Source organism: Lipotes vexillifer, unplaced genomic scaffold (assembly GCF_000442215.2).
Source record: "Lipotes vexillifer unplaced genomic scaffold, Lipotes_vexillifer_v1.1 scaffold477, whole genome shotgun sequence".
Classification (NCBI taxonomy): Eukaryota; Metazoa; Chordata; class Mammalia; order Artiodactyla; family Lipotidae; genus Lipotes; species Lipotes vexillifer.
This window is the reverse complement of record NW_006770652.1, coordinates 3,100,591-3,122,115: the sequence shown is the minus strand read 5'-3', so window position 1 is coordinate 3,122,115 and position 21,525 is coordinate 3,100,591. Positions and strand designations below refer to the sequence as shown.

General features: G+C 39.0%; 1 protein-coding gene across 1 annotated transcript in view; it reads left to right on the top strand.

Moving 5' to 3' along the window:
• The window catches only part of ITPR2 (inositol 1,4,5-trisphosphate receptor type 2), a 547,001-nt gene that overhangs the window by 175,003 nt on the left and 350,473 nt on the right, over window positions 1-21,525 (top strand). The window contains exons 19-21 of the mRNA XM_007446283.1: window positions 410-661; window positions 6,452-6,596; window positions 8,166-8,316. Of these exons, the coding sequence (XP_007446345.1) occupies window positions 410-661; window positions 6,452-6,596; window positions 8,166-8,316 (548 nt within the window). The remainder of the gene's footprint in view (window positions 1-409; window positions 662-6,451; window positions 6,597-8,165; window positions 8,317-21,525) is intronic.

Here is a 21,525-nt window from a genome sequence, read left to right as displayed (position 1 = left end):
ATAGAGGTGATTTCATCTGTGTGTTGTCATTTTTTTCTTTTTTTTTTTTTTGCGGTACGCGAGCCTCTCACTGCTGTGGCCCCTCCCGTCGTGGAGCACAGGCTCCGGACGCACAGGCTCAGCGGCCATGGCTCATGGGCCCAGCCGCTTCGCGGCACGTGGGATCCTCCCAGACCGGAGCACAAACCCGTGTCCCCTGCATCGGCAGGCGGACCCCCAACCACTGTGCCATCAGGGAAGCCCTGTGTGTTGTCATTTGATCACTTAACCTACTACCAGAAGAGTTTGACACCAGTTATCACCTACGCTGGGAAATATTGGAATCATAAAAGTAGATGCTGATTGATGCTAATATTTATGAATTTTATCTGGATAAGACAAATAATGTAATATGTTTAATATTTTTAAGGTACCAGCTAAATCTCTTTGCAAGGATGTGCTTGGATCGCCAGTATCTGGCCATAAACCAGATTTCTACGCAGCTCTCTGTTGATTTGATCCTGCGATGTATGTCAGATGAGAGCCTGCCCTTTGACCTCCGAGCATCTTTTTGTCGCCTTATGCTGCACATGCATGTTGACCGGGATCCCCAGGAGTCTGTGGTGCCTGTTCGCTATGCCAGGCTCTGGACAGAAATCCCCACAAAGATCACGATTCATGAGTATGTTTGGAAAATTTTCTTTTTTAAAAAAATTTTTTAAAATTTTATTTATATTTTTATACCGCAGGTTCTTATTAGTCATCAGTTTTATCCACATCAGTGTATACATGTCAATCCCAATCGCCCAATTCAACACACCACCATCCCCACCCTGCCGTGGTTTTCCCCCCTTGGTGTCCATACGTTTGTTCTCTACATCTGTGTCTCAACTTCTGCCCTGCAAACCGGTTCATGTGTACCATTTTTCTAGGTTCCACATAATGCGTTAAAATACGATACTTGTTTTTCTCTTTCTGACTTACTTCACTCTGTATGTCAGTCTCTAGATCCATCCATGTCACAACAAATGACCCAATTTTGTTCCTTTTTATGGCTGAGTAATATTCCATTGTATATATGTACCACATCTTCTTTATCCAATTGTCTGTCGATGGGCATTTACGTTGCTTCCATGACCTGGCTATTGTAAACAGTGCTACAATGAACATTTTGGGATGCATGTGTCTTTATGAATTATGGTTTTCTCTGGGTATATGCCCAGTAGTGGGATTGCAGGATAATATGGTAATTCTATTTTTAGTTTTTTAAGGAACCTCCATACCGTTCTCCATAGTGGCTGTATCAATTTACATTCCCACCAACAGTGCAAGAGGGTTCCCTTTTCTCCACACCCCCTCTAGCATTTGTTGTTTGTTGATTTTCTGATGATGCCCATTCTAACTGGTGTGAGGTGATACCTCATTGTAGTTTTGATTTGCATTTCTCTAATAATTAGTGATGTTGAGCAGCTTTTCATGTGCTTCTTGGCCATCTGTATGTCTTCTTTGGAGAAATGTCTATTTAGGTCTTCTGCCCATTTTTGGATTGGGTTGTTTGTGTTTTTAATATTGAGCTGCATGAGCTGTTTATATATTTTGGAGATTAATCCTTTGTCTGTTGAATCGTTTGCAAATACTCTCTCCCATTCTGAGGGTTCTCTTTTCATCTTGTTTATGGTTTCCTTTGCTGTGCAAAAGCTTTGAAGTTTCATTAGGTCCCATTTGTTTATTTTTGTTTTTATTTACATTACTCTAAGAGGTGGATCAAAAAAGATCTTGCTGTGATTTATCTCAAAGAGTGTTCTTCCTATGTTTTCCTCTAAGAGTTTTATAGTGCCCGGTCTTACATTTAGGTCTCTAATCCATTTTGAGTTTATTTTTGTGTATGGTGTTAGGGAGTGTTCTAATTTCATTCTTTTACATGTACCTGTCCAGTTTTCCCAGTACCACTTATTGAAGAGACTGTCTTTTCTCCATTGTAAATGCTTGGCTCCTTTGTCATAGATTAGCTGACCATAGGTGTGTGGGTTTATCTCTGGGCTTTCTATCTTGTTGCATTGATCTATGTTTCTGTTTTTGTGCCAGTACCATATTGTCTTGATTACTGTAGCTTTGTAGTATAGTCTGAAGTCAAGGAGTCTGATTCCTCCAGCTCCATTTTTTTCCCTCAAGACTGCTTTGGCTATTTGCGATCTTTTGTGTCTCCATACAAATTTTAAGATTTTTTGTTCTCGTTCCGTAAAAAATGCCATTGGTAATTTGATAGGGATTGCATTGAATCTGTAGATTGCTTTGAGTAGTATAGTCATTTTCACAGTAATGATTCTTCCAATCCAAGAACATGGTATATATCTCTCCATCTGTTGGTATCATCTTTAATTTCCTTCATCAGTGTCTTATAGTTTTCTGCATACAGTTCTTTTGTCTCCCTAGGTAGGTTTATTCCTAGGTATTTTATTCTTTTTGTTGCAGTGGTAAATGGGAGTGTTTCCTTAATTTCTCTTTCAGATTTTTCATCATTAGTGTATAGGAATGCAAGAGATTTCTGTGCATTAATTTTGTACGCTGCAACTTGACCAAATTCATTGATTAGCTCTAGTAGTTTTCGGGTGGCATCTTTAGGATTCTCTATGTATAATATCATGTCTTCTGCAAACAGTGACAGTCTTACTTCTTTTCCAATTTGTATTCCTTTTATTTCTTTTTCCTCTCTGATTGCCGTGGCTAGAACTTCCAAATCTATGCTGAATATGAGTGGTGAGAGTGGACATCCTTGTCTTGTTCCTGATCTTAGACGAAATGCTTTCAGTTTTTCACCGTGGAGAATGATGTCTGCTGTGGGTTTGTCATATATGGCGTTTATTATGTTGAGGTAGGTTCCCTCTATGCCCACTCTCTGGAGAATTTTTATCATAAATGTGTGTTGAATTTTGTCAAAAGCATTTTCTGCATCTATTGAGGTGATCATATGGTTTTTATTCTTCAGTTTGTTAATATAGTATATCACATTGATTGATTTGCGTATACTGAAGAATCCCTGCATCCCTGGGATAAATCCCAGCTGATCATGGTGTATGATCCTTTCAATGTGTCATTGGATTCTGTTTGCTAGGATTTGGTTGAGGATTTTTTCATCTATATTCATCAGTGATATTGGCCTGTAATTTTCTTTTTTTTTTTAATCTTTGTCTATTTTTGGTATCAGGGTGATGGTGGCCTCATAGAATGAGTTTGGGAGTGTTCCTTCCTCCGCAATTTTTTGGAAGAGTTTGAGAAGTTTGGGTGTTAGCTCTTCTCTAAATGTTTGATAGGCTTCACCTGTGAAGCCATCTGGTCCTGGACTTTTGTTTGTTGGAAGATTTTTAATCACAGTTTCAATTTTATTACTTGTGATTGGTGTGTTCATATTTTCTATTTCTTCCTGGTTCAGTCTTGGAAGCTTATACCTTTCTAAGGATTTGTCCATTTCTTCCAGGTTGTCCATTTTATTGGCATAGAGTTGCTTGTAGTATTCTCTTAGGATGCTTTGTATTTCTGTGGTGTCTTTTGTAACTTCTCCATTTTCATTTGTAATTTTATTGATTTGAGACCTCTCCCTCTTTTTTTGGATGAGTCTGTCTAATGGTTTATCAATTTTGTTTATCTTCTCAAAGAACCAGGTTTTAGTTTTATTGATCTTTGCTATTGTTTTCTTTGTTTCTATTTCATTTATTTCTGCTCTGATCTTTATGATTTCTTTCCTTCTGCTACCTTTGGGTTTTGTTTGTTCTTCTTTCTCTAGTTCCTTTAGGTGTAAGGTTAGATTGTTTGAGAGTTTTCTTTTTTCTTGAGGTAGGCTTGTATAGCTATAAACTTCCCTCTTAGTACTGCTTTTGCTGCATCCCATAGATTTTGGATCGTCATGTTTTCATTGTCATTCATCTCTAGGTATTTTTTGATTTCCTCTTTGATTTATTCAGTGATCTCTTGGTTATTTAGTAACGTTTTGTTTAGCCTCCATGTGTTTGTGTTTTTTACGTTTTTTTCCCTGTAATTGATTCTAATCTCATAGAGTTGTGGTCAGTAAAGTTGCTTGATATGATTTCCATTTTCTTCAATTTACTGAGGCTTGATTTGTGACCCAAGATGAGATCTATCCTGGAGAATGTTCCGTGCACACTTGAGGGGAAGTGTAATCTCCTGTTTTTGGAAGGAATGTCCTATAAATATCAATTAAATATATCTGGTCTTTTTTGTCATTTAAAGCTTCTGTTTCCTTATTAATTTTCTGTTTGGATGATCTGTCCATTGGTGTAAATGAGTTGTTAAAGTCCCCCACTATTATTGTGTTACTGTCGATTTCCTCTTTTATAGCTGTTAACAGTTGCCTTATGTATTGAGATGCTCCTATGTTGGATGCATATATGTTTATAATTGTTATATCTTCTTCTTGGATTGATCCCTTCATCATTATGTAGTGTCCTTCCTTGCGTCTTGTAGCATTCTTGATTTTAAAGTCTATTTTATCTGATATGAGTATTGCTACTCCAGCTTTCTTTTGATTTCCATTTGCATGGAATATCTTTTTCCATCCCCTCACTTTCAGTCTGTATGTGTCCCTTGGTCTGAAGTGGGTCTCTTGTAGACAGCATATATATGGGTCTTGTTTTCGTATCCATTCAGCTAGCCTGTGTCTTTTGGTTGGAGCATTTAATCCATTCACGTTTAAGGTAATTATCGATATGTATGTTCCTATTACCATTTTCTTAATTGTTTTGGGTTTGTTTTTGTAGGTCCTTTTCTTCTCTTGTGTTTCCCACTTAGAGCAGTTCCTGTAGCTTTTGTTGTAGAGCTAGTTTGGTGGTGCTGGATTCTCTTATCTTTTGCTTGTCTGTAAAGCTTTTGATTTCTTCATCGAATCTGAGTGAGATCCTTGCTGGGTAGAGTAATCTTGGTTATAGGTTCTTCCCTTTCATCACTTTAAGTATATCATGCCACCACCTTCTGGCTGTAGAGTTTCTGCTGAGAAATCATTTGTTAACCTTATGGTAATTCCCTTGTATGTTATTTGTCATTTTTCCCTTGCTGCTTTCAATAATTTTTCTTTGTCTTTAATTTTTGCCAATTTGATTAGTATATGTCTTGGCGAGTTTCTCTTTGGGTTTATCCTGTATGGGACTCGCTGCGTTTCCTGGACTTGAGTGGCTATTTCCTTTCCCATGTTAGGGATGTTTTCTACTACCATCTCTTCAAATATTTTCTTTGGTCCTTTCTCTGTCTCCTTCTGGACCCCTATAATGTGAATGTTGTTGCGTTTACTGTTGTCCCAGAGGTCTCTTAGGCTGTCGTCATTTCATTTTCATTCCTTTTTCTTTATTCTGTTCTGGAGCAGTGAATTCCACCAATCTGTCTTCCAGGTCACTTATCCGTTCTTCTGCCTCAGTTATTCTCCTACTGATTCCTTCTAGTGTAGTTTTCATTTCAGTTATTGTATTGTTCAGCTGTGTTTGTTCTTTAATTCTTCTAGGTCTTTGTTAAACATTTCTTGCATCTTCTGGATCTTTGCCTCTATTCTTTTTCCGAGGTCCTGGATCATCGTCACCATCATTATTCTGATGTCTTTTTCTGGAAGGTTGCCTAACTCCACTTCATTTAGTTGTTTTTCTGGGGTTTTATCTTGTTCTTTCATCTGGTACATAGCCCTCTGCCTTTTCATCTCGTCTGTCTTTTTGTGAATGTGGTTTTTGTTCCACAGGCTGCAGGATTATAGTTTTTCTTGCTTCTGCTCTGGAAAAATTTCTTGAAGACTTTAAATTCAGCAGATGAACTCAATGATTTTGATTATGTCTTCAATTTTTAAAAAATTTATTTTATTGAGGTATAGTTGATTTTCAGTGTTGTGTTAATTTCTACTATACAGCAAAGTGATTTGGGTATACATAGGTATACATTCTTTTTCATCTTCTTTTCCATTACGATTTATCACAGAATATTGAGTGTGGTTCCTTGTGCTATACAGTAGGACCTAGTTGTTTATCCATTTTATATATAATAGTTTGCATCTACTAATCCCAAACTCCCAATCCATCCCTCCCCCAAATGTCTTCAGTTTTGAAATGAAATATAACGAAAGGCATTTCTTTTTTCAGACTTGGATTGTTAATTTTCCAAATGCAAACAAGATACTCTTTTTGTAAAGTAAAATGACAACTCTTGATAATAGAAAAGTTATTCTGGAAACCAATAAACATAAATCATGTTAACAAAAGGATTAACAATTAATAAAAGGAGTAACAGTGGTAGACTGATTTAAGTGTTTTACATGTATTAACTCATTTCAAAATAGCTCCATTTTACAGATGAGGGTACAAAGTGTGGAAAGGTTCATTAATTTACCCAAGCTTAGAAGTCAAGAGGTCAAAATATATATATTTTCCTATTTTAAATGATTAGAATCAATTTAACTTCTTTTAAATTCTTTCTGTCTTCATAGATATGATTCTATAACAGACTCTTCCAGAAATGATATGAAGAGGAAATTTGCACTGACAATGGAATTTGTTGAAGAATACTTGAAAGAGGTTGTAAATCAGCCTTTTCCTTTTGGAGATAAAGAAAAAAACAAACTGACGTTTGAGGTAATTTTTTAAAACAATCCGTGAGGTTATTCAAATTACGTTAAAATTAGATACATTGAACATCAAAGATTTTTTTTCCCTCTAATATTTAGGATGTTTTAGTAATTAGGTAGTTAAATTCATGAACATATGGTTCCCTCTGCCACTGATTAAAGGATAGATTTGATCCTTTAATTATACCTGATATAGAATACTAAATATTTTATTTATAATTACCTGTTAGATACTCTGATTTTTTTAGTTTCATTTATTGTGTAAGCTTTATTGGATTTAATGAACAAAGACAGCTTTGCATATTTATAAAATGTTTGGATACATTTTTTTCATCCTCATGAAGGTAATGTTTTTAGCCTTATTAAACTGAATTGAAATACCACCAGTTATAATATCACTTTGGGGATATAGGGGCAAAACTAGAGAAAAGATGCCATTACATGATATCTGGGGTGTTAGGTGCCTACTGGTGTGTAACAGATTACCCCCAAACTTAGCAGCCCAAAGAAATAAGCATGTATTATCTCACAGTTTCTGTGGGTCAGGAGTCTGGGAGGGCTTATTAGTTGGGTAGTTCTAGGTCAGGGTCTCTCATGAGGTCAGGGTCTCACAAGCTGTTGACTGGGGTTGCAGTTTCTGTGGGTCAGGAATCTGAGAGGGCTTATTAGTTTGGATGGTTCTAGGTCAGGGTCTCTCATGAGGTCAGGGTCTCACAAGCTGTTGATTGGGGTTGTAGTCATCTGGGGTTAGATTATCTGCTTCTAAGGTCACTTGTGTGGTTGCTTGCTGGCGGCTACACTTCCTTGCTGGCTATTGTCTAGACACCTCATCTTCTTGCCTTGTGGGCCTTTCCATAGGCTGCCTCAGTGTCCTTACAGTATGGCACCGGGCTTCCCCCAGAGCAACCATTAGAGAGAGAGAAAGAGAGAGCCCAAGATGGAAGTTGCAATCTCCTATAACCTAATCTTAGAACTGTCGTGTCATCACTTCTGCTGTATGCTGTTGGAGACACTGACTAACCCTGGGGCAATGTGGAAGGAGACCCTACATTGGGCGCCATCTTGGAAGCTGACTCTCACACCTAATATGTCCTGTAGTATCCAGGAGACCACACAGTGGCATAAGGAACATATATTTCTAGACAAATTTCTTGGATAATATTCATTTATTAAAGTAATTCATTAACGTAACTATTTATTAAGTGGTATCCTACTGACGTAAGTTAATGTTTAAATAAGAGGTAAATCATTCTAATGTAAACCTCTTTTAACCACCCTGATACAACTAAAATCTTGTCTTGTCCCTTCCTTGCTGGCTGTTGACAAGATATCTCATCTTCTTGTCACATGGGCCTTTGATGGGGTTGATGAACTGGTCTTATTTGGATTTAATTCTAAACTTGACTAAATTGGAGTTCAGTGGTTGCTTTCACACGTATTTCAATTCCTAGGTATTAAAGAATTAGAAAGGTTAGAAATACCTGCACTAACTTAGATAATAAAAAGTCGATGCAAATTTCCATTCCTGATGTTTTTCTTCTCCTTTTCACCTTCTCCCCGCCTTTTTAAAATTAAGGTGGTCCACTTGGCTCGGAATCTTATATACTTTGGATTTTATAGTTTCAGTGAATTATTAAGGCTAACAAGGACACTTCTGGCTATCCTTGACATCGTTCAGGCCCCCATGTCATCGTATTTTGAAAGATTAAGCAAATTTCAAGATGGAGGTAAGAACTTTGGAGAAAAGTTATAATCTTTTTGATATTTCTTGGAGGTGAGATAGAAAACGAATCTATAGAGAAGTGGTTGTTAACATGTACCTGCTAATATATGTGTGCAAATGGAATGTCATCCTGTGATAGGACTGAGTGACCAGAGGCTGGATATACAAACATTCTTCTCTGTCTTTAATGAAAAGCTTTAAAAGACAACTTCATAAGAACAATGAATTCCACCTTCGGCAGCTCATGTTATGGTCAACCCACTAGTGAAGCATTATGTGTTAAAAAATAAAAACATCTTAATACTTGTGATCATCCTGGTTTGTGTCATGCGCTGGCTACGCTTCATAGCATGGCATAAAAAATGCAGAGAATGGGCACACTCAGGGTCACACCAGAGAAGCAGAGAGTGCAAGGCTAGCACAAGAGGCAGTACAGTAAAGTGGGCAAGAGAGCATGCGCTTTTGAGTTAAATCCTGCCTTGACCATTTATTAACTTAGGCAAGGTACTTATCTTCTCCAAGAGTTTCTTTTCTTATCTGAGATATGACATTGAGAATAACAGTATCTTCCTCACAGTCTCCATGTGAGAATTAAGTGAATGTGTACAACATATTCAAAGCACTTATAACAGTGCCTATCTCATAACTCAAAATTTTTTTCAGATGGTGATTGTCTTTAAGTTGGATGCTCTGAAAATACTGTGTGGTATAGAATTGTTTGCAGAATGTATATTGAAGAGTGCATTTAAGGTATACAGCTGTAAGGAAGTGGGGAAGGTAGGATTGGGCAGACAGAGAAGCTGAGCCACAGTGAGGTTACAATTGAGGTCATTACTGATCCTACAGGGAGCTCTGGAGCTGAGTTGGCCCTTCAAAGTGGTCACAAATTAAGGCAAAGGGCCTGAGCTTTATATCCTCGCATTAGCCAGCCTTGACTGCTGGCTTCATCACAGAGGGGGTGTATAGCTTTGGGTAAGGCAGTCCCCCTGGACAAGGGTCACTCTTATTGGGAAGCGTGGCTTCGAGAAGACAGCAGTCAGTCATCATGCCCAGCAACTGAGGAAATAGATACCTCAGCTCTAAGAGGTGATGCGGGTGGAGCATAATGTATCCACTATAGTATCCACTACAGGATTAAACAGTAAAACCAGAAATCTAACTTCGGACATAAGGAAGAAATATATGACTAGGAATGATAAACGAACAAGTAGCTGAAGTAATTAATTGTGATGCCTAAATCTCAATTCCTTCTACATCTGCCAAAAATCTGTACAGACCAATAAAAAGCAAATTATACCCCATAAATCCCTCACCTTCAGCAGAACTAGAAGACAGAGGACAGTCCGAACTTCAATTATTATAAGTGGAAAAGCAACATCAGTTTTTAGTGGCACTGTCTCACTGTTCCTACTGAGAGCCTCTGTAGACAGTTAGGGAGCTCTGGAAAAACCATGTGGAAGAGACAGGAAAGGACTGTGCGAAAATCACCCTTAGAATTCCTTGGCAGTCCAGTGGTTAGGACTTCTTGCTTCCACTTCCGGGGGCTTAGGTTCAATCTCTGGTCAGGGAAATAAGATCCATCAAGTTGCACGGTGTGGCCAAATAAAAAAAAAAGGAAAGAAAAGAAAAGAAAAAAGAAAATCACCCTTAGAAAAAGAAAGTCTGTCTATCCTAAGGGTGAAAATATTGAAAGAGATTCCAGGTAGATAAGAGCACTGAGTAAGGAGGAAGGAACTTGAAAGTACACAGGTAGCAGTTGTGGAAAAGCAATGCTTCTAGGGATGAACAAGGTTAAAAGTAAGGAAGAGGCACCCTTTGGAGTCTTGTTGGTGAAGGCAAAACGAAGAAAGGTGGGGAAATCTAGAATACCAGATAAAAGAAACTAACACAGTATTGTGAAGCAATTATACTCCAATAATGATCTATTTAAAAAAATTGAAGAAAATATAACTTCCTCCACTGCCCCCCAACAAAAGCCAGACTTTAAAGAAACTGCACTTCATGACTCAGACAGAAGAGGGTGCTTCTGAACTGAAGATCTTGTAAACCAGCTCATGTTGTCACCTTGTCCATGAAATGCAGAAATGTAATCAATCTTCATCTCTATGAAAGGACTGTAAGATCAAAACAATGCAGAATCAAAACATTTCAGTTGATGGAAATTTCTCTCTGAACATCAACCATGAAAGAGAAGAAAATTGTCAGTGATACTCTAAACTGAATTAAATATCTTCAAACATGAAACATGAATGTATGAAATACACCTTGAATCATAAATCCAAGAACTAATGTTAGAAATGGACCAACACAAACCAGTTGGAAATGAAATGAAAGTTGATTGGATTCAGAAAAGAAAAAGACCTTATTATTATTATTTTTAGAAATAACAGATCGAATTACAAGGTATCAAAGGAAGAATACATTTGAATGAAAGTATAGTAAGCGCCATTGAAGAAAGGCAGGAGAACAGTGATGAGAATGTTAAGGATTTAAAGAAACAAGTAAAAATGGTCAGTGAGAAAGTGGTTGAAATGGCAGAAAGGCAAAGAAGAGCCATCATATGAATAATTGGAGTCCCTGAAAAAGAAAAGCAAAACAATGGAACAGACCTGAGATTTAAAATTCCTATCCAAGAAAACATTCTGTAACTAAAAGATAACCTGAATTCTACATGGTGAAGTTATGTAGGATGGTAATCTCCAAGACTTAAGACATAGAAAAATGAAACTATTATATATAGTATATATTCAGACAGAGTGGTGAGGGGGACAGGGAGGCACTATGAAAGCAAATGGAGAAAAAAGGAAAGGAAAGAAGCTTCCTGGTATGATGCTTTTTACAATACCCAGTTTACTTTACACCAGTAAAGTAAAAACTTTAAAAACTTAGAAATTGATTTCAACTTTTGTTCTCAGTGCTATAGTCTGCTTTCAGAGTTATACCCTACAGAGTATTTTATTCCTCTGAAAATTTGCTGATATCTTGTACGTACTCTCCACTGTCTGTGTGTGTCTGCCCTCTAAGACACGTTTTCAACTCTTTTCAATATTTTATAATTCTCATATTTTCTCATGAACTCCATTCACCTCTGGATACCTTAATCATTCTTTCAACTCTCTGAGAATGATTAATTTTTCAATAAGAATTTATTGAGCAACTGTTGCATGCCAGACATTATTCTAGACACTGGAAAAAAAAAATGATGAACAAGATAGAGTCCTTAGCCCTAGGGGGGGCAGACAGTTAATAAATAGGCATAATCCCTCACCTCTCCCTGTTGGGGGAGACAGTCAGATAATAAACAAATGAATATACACTGTTATATTGGTTAATACTATGGACAAAAATCAAGTAGGACAATATGGAGCATGATGGAGAAGGGAGGGGCAGTTATTTTTAGCTAGAGTAGATTTTTTTCAATTGAAGTATAGTTGATTTACGATGTTGTGTTAGTTTCAGGTGTACAGCAAAGTGTTTCCGTACATACAGATATATCTATTTTTTTCAGATTCTTTTCCCTTATAGGTTATTGTGAAATATTGAGTATAGTTCCTTGTGGTGTATAGTAGGACCTTGTTGGTTATCTGTTTTACATATAGTAATGTGTATATGTCAATCCTAATCTTCCAATTTATCCCTTCCCCCCTTACTCCCTGGTAAGCATAAGTTTATTTTCTACATCTGTAACTATTTCTCTTTGTATATAAGTTCATTTGTATCATTTTTTAAGATTCCACATATAAGTGATATCATATGATATTTGCCTTTGCCTGTTACTTCACTTAGTATGATAATTTCTAGGTCCATCCATGTTGCTGCAAATGGCAATATTACATTCTTTTTTATGTCTGAGTAATATTCCCTTGTATATATGTACCATATCTTCTTTATCCAGTCAGCTGTTGCTGGACATTTAGGTTGCTTCCATGTCTGGCTGTTGTAAATAGTGCTGCTATGAACATTGGGGTGCATGTATCTTTTCGAATTATGGTTTTCTCTGGATATGTGCCCAGGAGTGGGATTGCAGGATCATATGGTTGCTCTATTTTTAGTTTTTTAAGGAACTTCCATACTGTTCTCCATAGTGGCTGTATCAATTTACATTCCCACCAGCAGTGCAGGAGGGTTCCCTTTTCTCCACACCCTCTCCAGCATTTATTATATGTAGACTTTATGATGACGGCCATTCTGACTGGTGTGAGGTGACACCTCACTGTAGTTTTGGTTTGCATTTCTAGCTAGTTTTTGTTTGCATTGAACAACCTCTCTGATATCTGAGCAGAGACCTACATGCAGCAAGGAAGACTGCCCTGAGGCAGAGTCAGCTTGCTATGTGTGAGGAGCAGCAGGAAGGCCATTTTGGCTGAGGCAAAGTGAGGGAAGGGAGAATACAGGAGAAAAGGCCGGAGAAGCTCAGACTGTAGAGATTTGTAGACCCTTGAATTTGAATTGTGCTCTAAGTTTGATGGGCAACTTCAGAGGGGTTAGTTTCTGCTTTATAACAGAGTGAGTCAGTTATACATATATATATGTTCCCATATCTCTTCCCTCTTTGTCTCCCTCCCTCCCACCCTCCCTATCCCACCCCTCCAGACAGCCACAAAGAACCGAGCCGGTTTCCCTGTGCCATGCGGCTGCTTCCCACTGGCTATCTACCTTACGTTTGTTAGTATATATATGTCCATGTCTCTCTCTCGCCCTATCACAGCTCACCCTTCCCCCTCCCCATACACTCAAGTCCGTTCTCCAGTAGGTCTGTGTCTTTATTCCTGTCTTACCCCCAGGTTCTTCGTAACATTTTTTTTTCTTAAATTCCATATATATGTGTTAGCATACGGTATTTGTCCTTCTATTTCTGACTTACTTCACTCTGTATGACAGACTCTAGGTCTATCCACCTCATTACGAATAGCTCAATTTCGTTTCTTTTTATGGCTGAGTAATAGTCCATTGTATATATGTGCCACATCTTCTTTATCCATTCATCCGACGACGGGCACTTAGGTTGTTTCCATCTCCGGGCTATTGTAAATAGAGCTGCAATGAACATTTTGGTACATGACTCTTTCTGAATTCTGGTTTCCTCAGGGTATATACCTAGTAGTGGGATTGCTGGGTCATATGGTAGTTCTATTTGTAGTTTTTTAAGGAACCTCCATACTGTTCTCCATAGTGGCTGAACCAATTCACATTCCCACCAGCAGTGCAAGAGTGTTCCCTTTTCTCCACACCCTCTCCAGCATTTATTGTTTCTAGATTTTTTGATGATGGCCATTCTGACTGGTGTGAGATGATATCTCATTGTAGTTTTGATTTGCATTTCTCTAATGATTAATGATGTTGAGCATTCTTTCATGTGTTTGTTGGCAGTCTGTATATCTTCTTTGGAGAAATGTCTATTTAGGTCTTCTGCCCATTTTTGGACTGGGTTGTTTATTTTTTTGTTATTGAGCTGCATGAGCTGCATGTAAATTTTGGAGATTAATCCTTTGTCAGTTGCTTCATTTGCATTCTGAGGGTGGTCTTTTGGTCTTGTTTATGGTTTCCTTTGCTGTGCAAAAGCTTTGAAGTTTCATTAGGTCCCATTTGTTTATTTTTGTTTTTATATCCATTTCTCTAGGAGATGGGTCAAAAAGGATCTTGCTGTGATTTATGTCATAGAGTGTTCTGCCTATGTTTTCCTCTACGAGTTTGATAGTTTCTGGCCTTACATTTAGGTTTTTAATCCATTTTGAGCTTATTTTTGTGTATGGTGTTAGGGAGTGTTCTAATCTCATACTTTTGCATGTACCTGTCCAGTTTTCCTAGCACCACTTATTGAAGAGGCTGTCCTTTCTCCACTGTATATTCCTGCCACCTTTATCAAAGATAAGGTGTCCATATGTGCGTGGGTTTATCTCTGGGCTTTCGATCCTGTTCCATTGATCTATCTTTCTGTTTTTGTGCCAGTACCATACTGTCTTGATTACTGTAGCTTTGTAGTATATTCTGAAGTCAGGGATCCTGATTCCTCCAGCTCCGTTTTTCATTCTCAAGATTTCTTTGGCTGTTCGGGGTCTCCTGTGTTTCCATACAAATTGTGAAATCTTTTGCTCTAGTTCTGTGAAAAATGCCAGTGGCAGTTTGATAGGGATTGCATTGAATCTATAGATTGCTTTGGGTAGTAGAGTCATTTTCACAATGTTGATTCTTCCAATCCAAGAACATGGTATATCTCTCCATCTGTTTGTATCATCTTTAATTTCTTTCATCAGTGTCTTATAATTTTCTGCATACAGGTCTTTTGTCTCCTTAGGTAGGTTTATTCCTAGATATTTTATTCTTTTTGTTGCAATGGTAAATGGGAGTGTTTTCTTGATTTCACTTTCAGATTTTTCATCATTAGTATATAGGAATGCCAGAGATTTCTGTGCATTAATTTTGTATCCTGCTACTTTACCAAATTCATTGATTAGCTCTAGTAGTTTTCTGGTAGCATCTTTAGGATTCTCTATGTATAGTATCATGTCATCTGCAAACAGTGACAGCTTTACTTCTTCTTTTCCGATTTGGATTCCTTTTATTTCCTTTTCTTCTCTGATTGCTGTGGCTAAAACTTCCAAAACTATGTTGAATAAGAGTGGTGAGAGTGGGCAACCTTGTCTTGTTCCTGACCTTAGTGGAAATGCTTTCAGTTTTTCGCCATTGAGGATGATGTTGGCTGTGGGCTTGTCATATACGGCCTTTATTATATTGAGGAAAGTTCCCTCTACACCTACTTTCTGCAGGGTTTTTATCATAAATGGGTGTTGAATTTTGTCAAAAGCTTTCTCTGCATCTATTGAGATGATCATATGGTTTTTCTCCTTCAATTTGTTAATATGGTTAATCACATTGATAGATTTGCGTATATTGAAGAATTTGCATTCCTGGAATAAACCCCACGTGATCATGGTGTATGATCCTTTTAATGTGCTGTTGGATAATCTGTTTGCTAGTATTTTCTTGAGGAGTTTTGCATCTATGTTCATCAGTGATATTGGCCTGTAGTTTTCTTTCTTTGTGACATCCTTGTCTGGTTTTGGTGTCAAGGTGATGGTGGCCTCGTAGAATGGGTTTGGGAGTGTTCCTCCCTCTGCTATATTTTGGAAACGTTTGAGAAGGATAGGTGTTAGCTCTTCCCTAAATGTTTGATAGAAATCGCCTGTGAAGCCATTTGGTCCTGGGCTCTTGTTGGAAGATTTTTAATCACACCTTCCATTTCAGTGCTTGTGATTGGTCTCTTCATATTTTCTATTTCTTCCTGGTTCAGTCTCTGAACGTTGTGCATTTCTAAGTATTTGTCCATTTCTTTCAGGTTGTCGGTTTTATTGGCATAGTGTTGCTTGTAGTAATCTCTCATGATCCTTTGTATTTCTGCAGTGTCAGTTGTTACTTCTCCTTTTTCATTTCTAATTCTATTGATCTGAGTCCTCTCCCTTTTTTTCTTGATGAGTCTGACTAATGGTTTATCAATTTTGTTTATTTTCTCAAAGAACCAGCTTTTAGTTTTGTTGATCTTTGCTATTGTTTCCTTCATTTGTTTTTCATTTATTTCTGATCTGATTTTTATGATTTCTTTCTTTCTGCTAGCTTTGGGGTTTTTTTTTTTCTTCTTTCTCTAATTGCTTGAGGTGCAAGGTTAGGTTGTTTATTCGAGATGTTTCCTGCTTCTTAAGGTGGGCCTGTATTGCTATAAACTTCCCTCTTAGAACTGCTTTTGCTGCATCCTATAGGTTTTGGGTCATCGTGTCTCCATTGTCGTTTGTTTCTAGGTATTTCTTTATTTCCTCTTTGATTTCTTCAGTGATCACTTCGTTATTAAGTAGTGTATTGTTTAGCTTCCATGTGTTTGTATTTTTTACAGATCTTTTCCTGTAATTGATATCTAGTCTCATGGCATTGTGGTCGGAAAAGATACTTGATACAATTTCAGTTTTCTTAAATTTACCAGGGCTTGATTTGTGACACAAGATATGATCTATCCTGGAGAATGTTCCATGAGCACTTGAGAAAAATGTGTATTCTGTTGTTTTTGGATGGAGTGTCCTATAAATATCAATTAAGTCCATCCTGTTTAATGTATCATTTAAAGCTTGTGTTTCCTTATTTATTTTCATTTTGGATGATCTGTCCATTGGTGAAAGTGGGGTGTTGAAGTCCCCTACTATGAATGTGTTACTGTCGATTTCCCCTTTTATGGCTGCTAGTTTTTGCCTTATGTATTGAGGTGCTCCTATGTTGGGTGCATAAATATTTACAATTGTTATATCTTCTTCTTGGATCGATCCCTTAATCATTATGTAGTGTCCTTCTTTGTCTCTTCTGATAGTCCTTATTTTAAAGTCTATTTTGTCTGATATGAGAATTGCTACTCCAGCTTTCTTTTGGTTTCCATTTGCATGGAATATCTTTTTCCATCCCCTTACTTTCAGTCTGTATGTGTCTCTAGGTCTGAAGTGGGTCTCTTGTAGACAGCATATATATGGGTCTTGTTTTTGTATCCATTCAGCCAATCTGTGTCTTTTGGTGGGAGCATTTAGTCCATTTACATTTAAGGTAATTATCGATATGTATGTTCCTATTCCCATTTTCTAAATTGTTTTGGGTTCGTTATTATAGGACTTTTCCTTCTCTTGTGTTTTTGTCTAGAGAAGTTCCTTTAGCATTTGTTGTAAAGCTGGTTTGGTGGTGCTGAACTCTCTCAGCTTTTGCTTGTCTGTAAAGGTTTTAATTTCTCCATCAAATCTGAATGAGATCCTTGCTGGGTAGAGTAATCTTGGTTGCAGGTTTTTCTCCTTCATCACTTTCAGTATGTCCTGCCACTCCCTTCTGGCTTGTAGAGTTTCTGCTGAGAGATCAGCTGTTAACCTTATGGGGATTCCCTTGTGTGTTATTTGTTGTTTTTCCCTTGCTGCTTTTAATATGCTTTCTTTGTATTTAGTTTTTGACAGTTTGATTAATATGTGTCTTGGCGTATTTCTCCTTGAATTTATCCTGTATGGGACTCTCTGTGCTTCCTGGACTTGATTAACTATTTCCTTTCCCATATTAGGGAAGTTTTCAACTATAATCTCTTCAAATATTTTCTCAGTCCCTTTCTTTTTCTCTTCTTCTTCTGGAACCCCTATAATTCGAATGTTGGTGCGTTTAATGTTGTCCCAGAGGTCTCTGAGACTGTCCTCAGTTCTTTTCATTCTTTTTTCTTTATTCTGCTCTGCAGTAGTTATTTCCACTATTTTATCTTCCAGGTCACTTATCCGTTCTTCTGCCTCATTTATTCTGCTATTGATCCCATCTAGAGTATTTTTCATTTCATTTATTGTGTTGTTCATCATTGTCTGTTTCATCTTTATTTCTTCTAGGTCCTTGTTAACTGTTTCTTGCATTTTGTCCATTCTATTTCCAAGATTTTGGATCATCTTTACTATCATTATTCTGAACTCTTTTTCAGGTAGACTGCCTATTTCCTCTTCATTTGTTAGGTCTGGTGCATTTTTATCTTGCTCCTTCATCTGCTGTGTGTTTTTCTGTCTTCTCATTTTGCTTATCTTACTGTGATTGGGTTCACCTTTTTGCAGGCTGCAAGTTCGTAGCTCCCGTTGTTTTTGATGTCTGTCTCCAGTGGCTAAGGTTGGTTCAGTGGGTTGTGTAGGCTTCCTGGTGGAGGCGACTAGTGCCTGTGTTGCAGTGTATGAGGCTAGATCTTGTCTCTCTAGTGGGCAGGTCCACATCTGGTGGTGTGTTTTGGGGTGTCTGTGGACTTATTATGATTTTAGGCAGCCTCTCTGCTAGTGAGTGGGGTTGTGTTCCTGTCTTGCTATATGGTTGGCATAGGTTGTCCAGCAGTGTAGCTTGCTGGTCGTTGAGTGAGGCTGGGTGCTCGTGTTTAGATGGAGGTCTCTGGGAGATTTTCGCCATTTGATATTATGTGCAGCTGGGAGGTCTCTTGTTGACCAGTGTCCTGAGGTTGGCTCTCCCACTTCAGAGGCAGAGTCCTGACTCCTGGCTGGAGCAGCAAGAGCCTTTCATCGACACGGCTCAGATAAAAAGGGAGAGAAAGTAGAGAGAAACAGTAGAAGTAGGAAGAAAGAAAGAAAGAAAGAAAGAAAGAAAGAAAGAAAGAAAGAAAGAAAAGGAAAGAAGGCAAGAAGGAAAAAAAGGAGGGAGGAGGGAGGGAGGAAGGAAGGAAGGAGGGAAGGAAGGACAAAAGACAGAAAGAAAGAAGATACAGTAAAAATAAAGTATAATAAAGTTATTGAATTAAAAAATAATTATTTAGAAAAAAAAAGGGATGGATAGAACCTTGGTACAAATGGTGGAAGGAAAGCTATACAGACAAAATCTTACACAGAAGCATACACATACACCCTCACAAAAGTGGCAAAGCGGAAAAAATCATAAAACTTGCTTTCAAAGTCCACCTCCTCAATTTGGGATGATTCGTTGTCTAAAGGAGGGAAGGAAGGAAAGAAAGAAAGAAAGAAGGTAAAGTATAATAGAGTTATTTAAATTAAAATTAATTATTAAGGAAAAAAAATGGAGGAATAGAACGCTAGGACAAATGGTGGAAGCAAAGCTATACAGACAAGATCCGATACAGAAGTATACACATACACATTCACAAAAAGAGGAAAAGGGGAAAAAATCATAGATCTTGCTCTAGAAGTCCACCTCCTCAATTTGGGATGATTCGTTGTCTATTCATGTATTCCACACATGCAGGGTACATCAAGTTGATTGTGGAGCTTTAATCTGCTGTTTCTGAGGCTGCTGGGAGAGATTTCCCTTTCTCTTCTTTGTTCTCACAGCTCCCAGGGGCTCAGCTTTGGATTTGGCCCCGCCTCTGCGTGTAGGTCGCCGGAGGGCGTCTGTTTCTTGCCCAGACAGGACAGGGTTAAAGGAGCCACTGACTCGGGGGCTCTGGCGCACTCAGGCCGGGGGCGGGGGTGGGGCGCGGAGTGCGGGGCGGGCCTGCGGCGGCAGAGGCCGGCGTGACATTGCACCAGCCTGAGGCGCGCCGTGTGTTCTCCCTGGGAAGTTGTCCCTGGATCCCGGGAACCTGGCAGTGGCGGGCTGCACAGGCTCCCCGGAAGAGGGGTGCTTGCACACAGGCTTCTTGGTGGCGGCAGCAGCATCCTTAACGTCTCCCGCCCGTCCCTGGGGTCCGTGCTTTTAGCCGCGTCTCCCGCCCGTCTCTGAGGTTCGTGGCTTTAGCCGCAGCTCGCGCCCGTCTCTGGAGTTCTTTTAAGCAGCGCTCTTAAACCCCTCACCTCGCGCACCAGGAAACACAGAGGCAAGAAAAAGTCTCCTGCCTCCTCAGCAGGTGCAGACTTTTCCCCGGACTCCCTCCCGGCTAGCCGTGGCGCACTAACCCCTGCGGGCTGTGTTCAAGCCGCCAACCCCAGTCCTCTCCCTGCGCTCCGACCGAAACCCGAGCCTCGGCTCGCAGCCCCGCCCGCCCCGGCGGGTGAGCACACAAGCCTCTCGGGCTGGTGAGTGCCGGTCGGCACCGATCCTCTGTGCGGGAATCTCTCCGCTTTGCCCTCTGCACCCCTGTTGTTGTGCTGTCCTCCGCGGCTCCGAAGCTCCCCGCTCCGCCACGCGCAGTCTCCGCCCACGAAGGGGCTTCCTAGTGTGTGGGAAACCTTTCCTCCTTCACGGCGCCCTCCCACTGTTGCAGGTCCCGTCCCTATTCTTTTGTCTCTTTTTAATTTTTTTTCTTTTGCCCTACCCAGGTACGTGGGGGGTTTCTTGCCTTTTGGGAGGTCTGAGGTCTTCTGCCAGCGTTCAGTAGGTGTTCTGTAGGAGTTGTTCCGCGTGTAGATGTATTTCTGGTGTATCTGTGGGAAGGAAGGTGATCTCCGCGTCTTACTCCTCCGCCATCTTCCCAGCACCCCCAGAGGGTTTTGAGAAGGGATCAATATGATTTGATAACTTTGGCTGCTGAGTGGACAGTAGTGAACATGTATGTGGACATAAATGTTAGAAAGGCCATAGAAAGTAGGCTATGGCAGGATTGGAAGATGGTGTTGGACTAGAATAGAAGTGGTAGAAGTGGATGAATTTGGAATGGTACTGTCCTGACTCATAGGACTTGGATGCGAAATGGGAAAGAAAGAAGAGTCAAAGATTATTCCTGGGTTTTGAAAGCAGTTGGATGAATGTGGTACTATTTATTGAGTTGAGAAAGACTAGTGGATAAGTGGGGTTGTAGGGACAATTGGGATTTCTGTTTGGGCACATCAGGTGGGAAATGACTGTTAGGCATCCAGTTGGGGATGTTATGGTGACAGTTGGATACGTGGATGAACTTAGGGTATTGTCAGGGTAGAAATATGAATGTGAGAATTGGTGCATAAGAGACATGAATATGATCACTTAAGGAGTGATTGTTGATTGAGAAGAAATGACGTCTAAAGACTGAATCCTGGATGCACCAACATTGAACACCAAGATGGAGCAGGACCCTGCAAAAGAGTCTGGGACAGAGAACCAGTGAGTAAAGAGGAAAACCAGGAGAATACGTTGTCTTGGAGGCCAAATGAAAAGTAATTGTAATTGTTTGTTGGCCTATATGATATATTTCCTAGATAGCTGCTGTTCATTGAGTACTGTATGTGCTGAGTGGTTTTCCATGGACTACTTTCCACATAGAGTGACTTGTGCTTAACCATGACACACAGTGTTACTCCATTAATTAAATATAAAACACCATAATTCTATTCCAGTATAAATGGTGATTCATGATAGTTTTTATCAGCCCATTATAATTCTCTAAGAAACTTCTTGCTGTGTTGTAAGAAATACCTGTATGTGTCCTGCATGAACTGAGGCTCAGAGGTCTCTTCCTTTTGAGACTCGACTCGTGTGGTGTGTAGAAAGGTGTCTCTTTATTTGGGGAAATGCATTTTCCTAATCTGTGGAAAGGGTTTGTGGATTTTGCCTAGATTTTTGGAATTTGAAAGAATATGCTTAGTAGTAAATACCCTAGAAATCTGTTATTTTGGTCCTTGGGGCATTGAAATTAATTTGAATTTAAGGACTATAGTTTAAGATCCCTTCTCTTGATATTTGCAAATCAGAGGGTAAATTATTTCTTTTATACATTCCTATTATTGGATACATAATGTAAACTGTGAGAAAATATAGTTTGTTGTTAAGCATGATTTGATAACAGTGATGATTATACTAC